This window comes from Clinocottus analis, unplaced genomic scaffold (genome assembly GCF_023055335.1).
Source record: "Clinocottus analis isolate CAN_PGR_092001 unplaced genomic scaffold, fCliAna1.0.p SCAF_21, whole genome shotgun sequence".
NCBI lineage: Eukaryota > Metazoa > Chordata > Actinopteri > Perciformes > Cottidae > Clinocottus > Clinocottus analis.
This window is the reverse complement of record NW_027175943.1, coordinates 6,043,258-6,052,337: the sequence shown is the minus strand read 5'-3', so window position 1 is coordinate 6,052,337 and position 9,080 is coordinate 6,043,258. Positions and strand designations below refer to the sequence as shown.

Here is a 9,080-nt window from a genome sequence, read left to right as displayed (position 1 = left end):
TTACAAGTGCAAGCTGTGTTGAGAAAGTTACCCAGTAACCAAAGAGCAGCATTGTAGTTGAACTAAACTTTGGCTGATGTTGTTGATTTCCCTCTGAAGCACAGATCATTTTTTCCAAGTGAAACCAGATGTTCCACATTTAGACTCTAGGTTTCCCCAGGCCTTCCCAAAGTCTCCACAACACAGAAAACATAACAACTATGGCTTCATATTGCATTTGTTTTATTATGAAGTACAGTGTGTTTTATTTTGTATTCTGTAAAAATTAAGAAAAAAACAAACAAAATAGTTTTGATACACACAGGAAACAGATGCAACAGATCCTGCTTGCTGCATACATAGATTTAAATAAAAAGCAAGTGTCTTGGGTTATCATCAAACTGACACACAATGAACAAATAATTGCAATACATGAAATGCTGAGCACAGAGTTGCTTTCAAAAGCCCATCCGTGCATTTGCAAAACATAAACCTGACATTTTTCTTTGAATCCAATCCAAAGCGCAACAATTAACCACAGACCATATTTCACGAGTTCACATTCGGGTCTCTTCCTGCGACACAAAAGAAATGACAGAAAGTCAACATGTTTCCTTTTGCCCGCCACTAACTGATGTTGACCTCAACTTCTGCTTTTCATTTTCTTACCAGTCCTTTAACAGAATACACTATCTCTCGCTCCCATGTCATTACACTGGCACATGTTCAGAGCAACACTTTTGTTAATTTATAAGAGCCACGCGAGCAGCTCTGTGAGGCCGTTTTTAGTGCTTTGAGCTAAACGTTGTCCTGCAGGTCGAATGTCTACCGTGCAAACAACCTTAGTTTAGCTTTTATTAACATTAATTATCACAAGACACAAAGCATCCGCCCACATCAATAACAGCGATAAACACAGCCTCTACAGCCACGACGGTGTTACACTTACACCAGTCATGGTGTGATTTCTTCATAAAACATGAGTAAGAATGCGATAGTAAGAGACAAACCTACATCATCAATATGAAATGTTGTTCTTGTGTAAAACACAATCAAACACTTCTATTTCTATAGGTGGGCCCTAAAAAAGACATCGAGGGAGTATAGTTCACTTTGGCGGGAATTAAATCTCATACGACGGTAACGTTCACCCACATAAAATAGATCAAACTACAGGCTGTTTGGAGTGTAAGTGTAAGGCAACATTGGCAACGCGGCGCCGGTATCAGTCACCGAGTTTGTAAAGATTTTTATAAAACAATTCATGGCAGGCATCTGGAATCAAGAGGTCATGAGGTGAATTTGGTCCGTGTGTAAAAATGAACCTAGTATTAGCACCATTTTGGCTGGAATCTGGTGAAGAATTTCTTTTCTTTTTTGTTAATTACATGAACAATGAATGCATAACTGGCACTTTCTCTCATGCTGTTGTTTCCTCCTCCTTTTGTTCTCCGTTATGAAAACACCGTGCTGCGCTGGTTGGCCTCGCCGACCTTCTCGAAGAACATGAAATCCTGCAAAGTGGCGTCACAGAAGGGAAATTAATTTGTCACCTTTCGAGAGCGAGGCAGCCAGTGAAGTATACAACAACAACAACAACAACAAAAAAATGTTGTAATTCAAAAGAATGTGGTCTTACTATGAGGAAGCAGGCTCCCATGAGCACGGCTTTCATCTTCACGTCCAAGTCTAGCGGGAACTGGATGCCGAAGTTGTCCGTGTCTGTGAAGACTTCCTTCAAAAGGCCGCTCCACTGCTTGCTGATGCGACCGATGGGTTGGTCACCGTCTTTGGCCTTCAACTGCAGAGTAATAGGATGTTTGATTACGTATACTGGACTGCGATCTGATCATGTTGAGGTGTTTCCAGAAAATGTCAAACTCGGTTTGGGACCGTTAATTGAAACGAGGCTGTCATGTCTGTAGGATAAATACAAAGCAGCAGCTTAGCTTAGCATAGCATAAAGTCTGGCTGAAATGAGAGCAGTATCTACCTTCTTCTAACGCCACAATCCTCTGACCTCACCTCAAAGTTGACGTCTCCACAGCAGTTGCAGGCAAAGCAGGGCCCCTCCAGTTTCAGTAAGGTTTCCTTGTTGGCTCCCTGGATGGAAAAATTTGGCAGGCAAGGGTGCCAGTCCTGTTTGACGTAGCCTATGGTGGTGCCCGGCGGTGACTGGACCTCCATCTGGAAGGTCACATTCATAATTATATACGCATACTAACGTGCTACAAGACTGGAAGGTTTTCCCAGAGAGCTTCAAATCTGCTCTGGACACGGACGGACAGCTTTAAATAAAACATCACGGTTAGCATGTCCCATGTGTGACACGGGACAGCGGGGATGATAATTGAACCTCTGACGGCTCCATTGTGGCCCCCGCATAACAAAAGGTAATGCATCTCACATGGCTCCTGCCTGGCCGGTAAACAGAACTGCAGAATGTGATTAAACAGAGAAAGAGAGCGTTCTCAGGAGGTGGAGGATGGCAGAGCATCGGGGGAGTCTAGGAGATAGTTTGGCCGGACAAAGAGCCATTCATGGTCTTAACAAACCCCTGCCTGAGCAGACTGCTGCACAAAGACATGGGAGCGCCTCTCTGCGACTCATCAGTAACACAAGGCGAAAGGGAGGAAAGAGACCCGCTAAATATAATCTGTAAGGCGGCAGATGTTTAAGCTTATAGGACCAAATAGGTTTCATTGGTGCCATTAGCTGCTTTCAGGCTGAGCTGAAATAACCACTTCAGAATCCTCTTCTTTTTTTTTGTAAAGGGCTGTTTTTGGCATACTTTAGTGCTATCGTAACATGCACATAGTTTTAAGTTTAATTTACATTTTCCTAAGGAGCATTTGTTTCATAGAACATACTTATGGTTTCGTTATGACTCACTATCCAGAGTAACATTGTAAGTGACGTTGTTTCTGGAAAGACACGTTGCTGCTGAATCTTCCTAAATGAAATGTTCATCACAAATAAACATTATTTTGAAGTGGCGGAAGAAATCTCAGAGACAGATATCTCAAAACCTGGACAAATAAGACCAAGAACTTAAAGCACTTAAACGTCTCTTACTGATAGCACTTTGTAGTTTGTACTTTCCTGATTATTGTTGTTCTGAGTTTGGACTCACAGTTGAATGCACTTGTTGTAAGTCACTTTGGATAAAAGCGTCAGCTAAATGTAATGTAATAAAAGAACTAGGGCTTTACAAGGGTGAGGATATTCCCCCTGGTTGTTGAGCACCTCAAAGATGATTATTGTTATGTCTCAACCATTCATCCATCATCCAGTATCAGCCGTCTCACCTCTAATGGGAGGCGTCCTGATTAGATGTTCAACCAGTGAGCTGAAATATGAATCAACCCCTTCAGCAGATAAAAGTTAATTATTCTCCATCACAAACTCTTCAGACAATCACTACGGTTAAATATTAACAACATTAATAATGGCACACGCTATCAAAGTGCTTATCCTGAAGTTTAAGGGCTGAATGAACCATTGAATTGGCTCAATATTAATCTTGGTGTGGTAAATCAATGTAATGCAAGGATATTAAAACTGTGTTTGACACACACACACAGACACACACCTCTTGCAGGCAGCAGGGAAACCAGCAGGAGACGCAGCGTAGAGGCCGGATGAGACGGATGACCTCCCTGTCCATGGTGTCCTTGATCTTCATGTCGAAGCTGCGCAGCGAGCCGCAGCAGTTCCGGGTGCAGCAGTCGTTCTTCTCTTTGGCCTTGTAGATCTTTTGGCCGAGGCTGTTCTTTATCTCGTACTGGTTGTTGGTCTCGAACCCAATGAATGCTGGGCGGGAGGAAGGAAAGCAGGGTGGAAATGATGAATAACGAAGTGTAGATAAGCAAAGAATGTATGATTTATGTTGGGAGGTTTAAAGCTCACTGGTGCGCCAAAGCCTGAGAAAAATGCCGTGAACGTGTAACAGGTCTTACCCTCGAGGAGTTCCACTTTTTGATGGATCAGGATCTGGTCAATCTAAAAGCACAAGAGGAAGTTTAACACTGGGAAATATATCCAGCCTGAAGTCTGAAAGTCTTATTCCTCCTGAAACAAGAGGAAAAGATGGAACCGTGAAGGGATCGTATCACTTGATTGACAGGTAAAGCAACTGAATCTTCCTCTAAACTCCACTTCTGCATTTAAAAATGATGCTCCTTTTATGTCAGAGGACACCACGAGTTATTTGCTGCATCTTTGTCTGAACTCTATTTGAATAAAAGTAACTACTGATTCACAAATGAGCAAAATAAAGACTGATTAATGAACTAACTGACATTCCATTGTCGTGGCATGAATCTTTTGTCTATGTTTTTTTTCTCACATGTGATGGTTTTATTAAAAAGTAAACATGTGAACGACGGCCGTCTTGACCAGTACGCGTCCAACTACAGTAGCTGTTAGGGTGCCACACAGTACACCCTCGAGAGAAGTGGCGCTTGAGATCATTCATTTTTAGGAGTCACAGTGTCATTAGCAGCAAACTGCTCGCTCAAGACACAGCAAGGGAACAAATTCCAGATGTGAATCAGTGGCGCTTGAATAATCCATCTCAGTTCAAGATAAAAGACATAAATATGTCGATCGACAAAAAGAAAACCGGGTGGAGCCGCATCACCAGAGTTCATGGGCTGTGAAGATCTTCATGTGATTTCTTTTTCCTACCTGGGCGAGGTACTCCAGCCCCGGTGGGACCCCGACAGGAACCGAGGCCGCAGCCCCGACCTGAGCGTGCGAGATCCCCCCATGGGGGGCGCCGTACTCCGGTGCTGGAACTGGACCTGGGCCGACGGCTCCGGGCTGATACATGACAGGAGGTTGCCCTTGATTGTAGCCCATGTTGAAGCCCACTGGAGGGACTTGACCGGGGTCTCCGTACGCGCCTTGAGGAGCTGGATAGGGGGCCACAGGGTGGCCGCCGGTCTGAACCATGGGGTAGGGGGTGTTGCTGTGAGGGCTGGGGTAACCTGGGTAGCCTGGGGGGGGAAACATCAACATGTACAGCTCTGTTCTTTTATGCGACTGAAATTGAATAAGGCTGGTCATTACAAAAGACTCCACAAGTTTCTACAGGCAACAAGCAATCAAGGTTAACTATAGCCATGGAAACACTTCTTTTTTTAAATGAATATAGTTTTTAATAACATAATTCAACTCAAACAAAGAACCATGATAAAAACCTGTCTAATAATAAAAAAGGTGCATACATAAAAACACGATACAAGCATTAAAAAAACATGAAGCTTCCTTCTGTTTTCAAGATTTTATCTCAGGAATCAGGATCAAATGTCTCCAATAAGAAGATAAAACAACAAAATGATAATGCAGAGACAAACATTCAGGTCCTGATCTGTTTATGTCCGATAGCAGCTGCTCTGTGCTCCTCAGTGTGCGTTACTGTGGATCATCCTGCTTTTCGCTGCTGGGACTGCAGAGCCAATAAGCTACTTATTACCAGAGCCACAGAGCAGATTGGAAGAACTTACAAGGGAGGAAATATATAGCAGATACTGGGCCATGCGTCACAGTGAAAGCCCTGGTGGTCTTCTCTTGTTTTCCGTCATGTTTCATGGAAAATACGCTGTTTAAAGAGCTTTTTGAACAGTACAATGGTCTGATAATAGTCTTTATTTGGCCTAAAAACAGTAATTAATTAAACTGCATACTCTTATCTGACCAGAAAAAAAGTCTCATAATAAGAAAGTATTGATTTAAACATGATAACATACATTTGTTCCTGATGCTTTGTCAGATGTTTAAGGGGTCCGCCCTTCAACACCTGCTAATAACACAAGCGTCTTCTATACATGTTTTTAAAAATCTAATGGTGACCAAGTTTGGTTCAAGAGAGTCTGAAGCAATGAGATGAATACTGAATTACTCACTCAACACACAGTCCTTCACACGCAGGTTAAAAGAGCCTCAAATGATCGGTGGAGCACAAAGAACAGAGCTGAAATGCAGATCTTAAGGAAATGGGTGTGAAAGAGAACTGCATGGCAATATAGTGGCACCTGGTATGAGTCACCTGGTGTCTTTATGATGTTGGTCAATGATTTGTCCCCTGTAACATCAGGCTGAACAACCTGCCTACGAGTGTGCAAAGACTTTTTTTTGTATTAGCGCCATTCTTGTGAGTTGTATTCTTATCCGTTAGGAGCATAATACGGAAGTTTTGAGTCCCTTTTTAGGCAAAAAACGGAATCTAAAATGGGAGAATCTTCTGTTTTAGATGAATGTAAATTGAATCTATTTGAGGTGTGAGCATTAGTTTGAACAAAACATACCTTGTAGAGATGTGTTTTCTTTCTCCAGATGTGGGCGTGTGCCATGTGTTTATTTAGTGTGTGTTCCCTCTGCACATGACACTTGTTGGTGTGTGCACTTTTGTACACAACTATGTTTCACTGCTGACCAAACTGGTTTAGTTGGTGTGGCAGGACAGCACACTGGCCACCAGTTAAACTGGTTTAGAGGTCATTAGACCGTCTCATATAGGAGAGATTTCTCGCTTGTGGTTATGGTTGTGTTAAATCCCAAAACAAATATGGATTACAATGAGAGAGACTTTCTATCAAGCTTCTGAAGTTCAGAAAGAGTACGCGAGTAATGTGATCTGTGACTTTTTTAGGCTTGTCGTTGCTCCACCTCTTTCCACATTCCTTTCTCAGCTTGCAGGAAACAAAAGCCCAATTTAAAACAAGAGTATTCACAGGAAGAGTATTCACACAGACTGACATGTCCCTACAACGGCACCTTTCACTTCCTAAAATGCTCCTTTCCATCCAGAGGGAGGAAGTGTTTTCACCTCAAGTTTCATGTAAACACTCTGTGAATTTCTCTCAAATTTCACCAAACCGGGGGGGGGGGGGTTATAAGGTTTCTCCATAGATGCCATCTAGGGGCTGGACAAGGTGTCTATTCACTTCACAAGGAGGCTCAGCAATCAGGAATGTCTAATGGAAACTTTGAGATTCAAGAGCCAAATCATTTCCACAATGGCAGCTAAATATTACATAATGGAAGAAGCCAATGAGGAAGTGTTGAAGCAACTCAATTACGACGTTATCAAATATCAGATGAAATACTCACCATCAGAGCTCTTAATTCTTTTCAATGTCTTTTTAAAGTCAAATTGAAGATGGAAATCTGAAAGAACTGAAGTTATTTTCTCCACTTTCCTCGTTAGGCTTACCAGGAGCAGACATGGCGAGCGGCTGGATGGACTTGTTTTGAGGATGGAGTATCAGGCGGTCGCTCTTCCCAGTCCACTTCCAGGACACTACATAAAGGAAGGGACGTGAGAGGGGGTGAAACAAAAGGGAAGGGTTTGGACAGAGAACAAGTGACAATGGAAAAAGAGCAGTCTGACAACATTTAGCCTCAGATCAGTTACACGATCACATTGAGTGACTTCTATTTTCCTGTAATCGCGTGTATTGTTTGCCCACACACCACAGTGGTTTAAAGGTTCGTGTTGGGTTTCTGTCTGCAGTGTGAGAAACCAAAACGACACACAGTTCATCATGTCCTGGATCACAATTAGTTTAGTCAAAGCCTCCACAACCTCAGTCCCCATTAGGAATCCCAGACATCCATCTGAAGATACAGACTCAATCACATTCTCCAAAAACTTAACAACAGATGGAAAGTGCAGTGGCTTTTACTTTGAGCCTGTCAACATCACGAGTTTTGTTTTGTAATTGGCCAAGAGACTGAAACTGTGTAGGAGCAGAGTAGATTCGGTGTTATTTGCATTATAGTAAACATTCGCATTTGGGGAACCATTGTCCAGTCTGTCATACAGTGGAAACTTAAGAAAACATCAAATAGCTACCATGAAAAATAAAACACTGTGGGTGTGCCAAGTTCTAGCAGAGACAAGAGTCTGAGGTCATACATTTTTTCCACTGGAACCTCTGCTGCCCGACATGCTTTATTTTTTTTTCTACCATCACTATTATTCCGAGATTAAACTGTATGTGCGGATGCATCAATTTGAAGCCAACCTTATAAAGTATCCAGCCTATTTGACAAATGGAAGTGGGGTTTTTTCACCACATGAGCTAACGTGTACATACACAGCTCTCTCCTCTGACTGGAGCATTATCTCTGCCGCACACACACACACGTACGCACACACACACACACACACACACACGACATCTGGTAACAACTTGATAAAACGTGGAAATGACGCAGGAATCTCACCTCCCTGGAAACTAGTTTTCTTCTCGGGTCCCAACAGTGAAGACAAATTAAGAAGTAGTGTAGGGGGTAAAATGGTCCACGAGCTGAGCCAAGGAGCCGCTTTTTTCTTCCCGACCTGTGTATCGTCGCTGCTCTGTTGCTCGTCCCTCCCATCAACACAAACGATCTCCTCCCCTCACGGACTCATGAAAGACCTTTATGAGGGCTTCCGTGTTCTGCACACATTTTAAAACAACGATAAACATGGAGTTGGCAGACAGTGGAAACGATGACGTACCTTTATTTCGCAAGGTTTCTGCTTGTTATCGCATCGGTTGGCTGTCACACATGGATCTGGAACATTGCTATCAGTGCAGCAGCCGAGGGAGCGAAACCCGGGCTGGTGTCCTAACAATGGCCGCCAGAGGGCGTCAGTACCTCAGTGATGAGCTAATGTTAGTTATACTGTATACTAAAATTAAATGAAACTGAACAAACTACACTATACTCAAACCTGTATCTAATTTAAACTATTTAAAGGGCATACGACTAAATTAAGACTAATATAATAATATTAACGCAAAGTCAAATGAATATGGGGAATGTGAAAGTGATTAAGTTGGCTTGTGACTTTAGACTAACAGTTAGCACTAGTTATAAACCAAGACTCACCGAAGCTTTTTAGCAAATTTAGCCTGCTGTATTTGATTTTTAAATTCAACCCACAACTTAAAAACATATAAACCCAATGTATACTTACAACTTGCCTGGCTAACTTACTTAATATGAAGAAAGTAAAAAATGTATGCTAGCAGCAAACTAGCTTAAAGACCTAACGTTAGCTAGACGTTTATTCTCAGAAGTGGTTGGAGACCAAAACAAAGCCC

At 42.4% G+C, this 9,080-nt stretch overlaps 1 protein-coding gene across 3 annotated transcripts; it reads right to left on the bottom strand.

The window, feature by feature from the left end:
• Nucleotides 1-205: 205 nt before the first annotated feature.
• On the bottom strand, nt 206-9,041 carry LOC137792490 (phospholipid scramblase 2-like). 3 transcript variants are annotated; one of them, XM_068588206.1, is made up of 9 exons: nt 8,974-9,041; nt 8,215-8,429; nt 7,199-7,285; nt 4,669-4,979; nt 3,939-3,981; nt 3,572-3,792; nt 2,005-2,166; nt 1,619-1,780; nt 206-1,493 (listed from the first exon to the last, which is right to left on the bottom strand). In XM_068588206.1, exons 3-9 carry the CDS (start codon nt 7,209-7,211, stop codon nt 1,434-1,436), a joined length of 972 nt encoding a protein of 323 aa, XP_068444307.1. In that variant the 5' UTR covers nt 7,212-7,285; nt 8,215-8,429; nt 8,974-9,041; the 3' UTR covers nt 206-1,433. The 3 variants fall into 3 exon arrangements, with proteins under 3 accessions (XP_068444307.1, XP_068444308.1, XP_068444309.1); XM_068588207.1 differs by having other exon boundaries at nt 8,954-9,016; XM_068588208.1 differs by lacking the exons at nt 8,215-8,429; nt 8,974-9,041 and adding an exon at nt 8,492-8,599.
• Nucleotides 9,042-9,080: the final 39 nt, after the last annotated feature.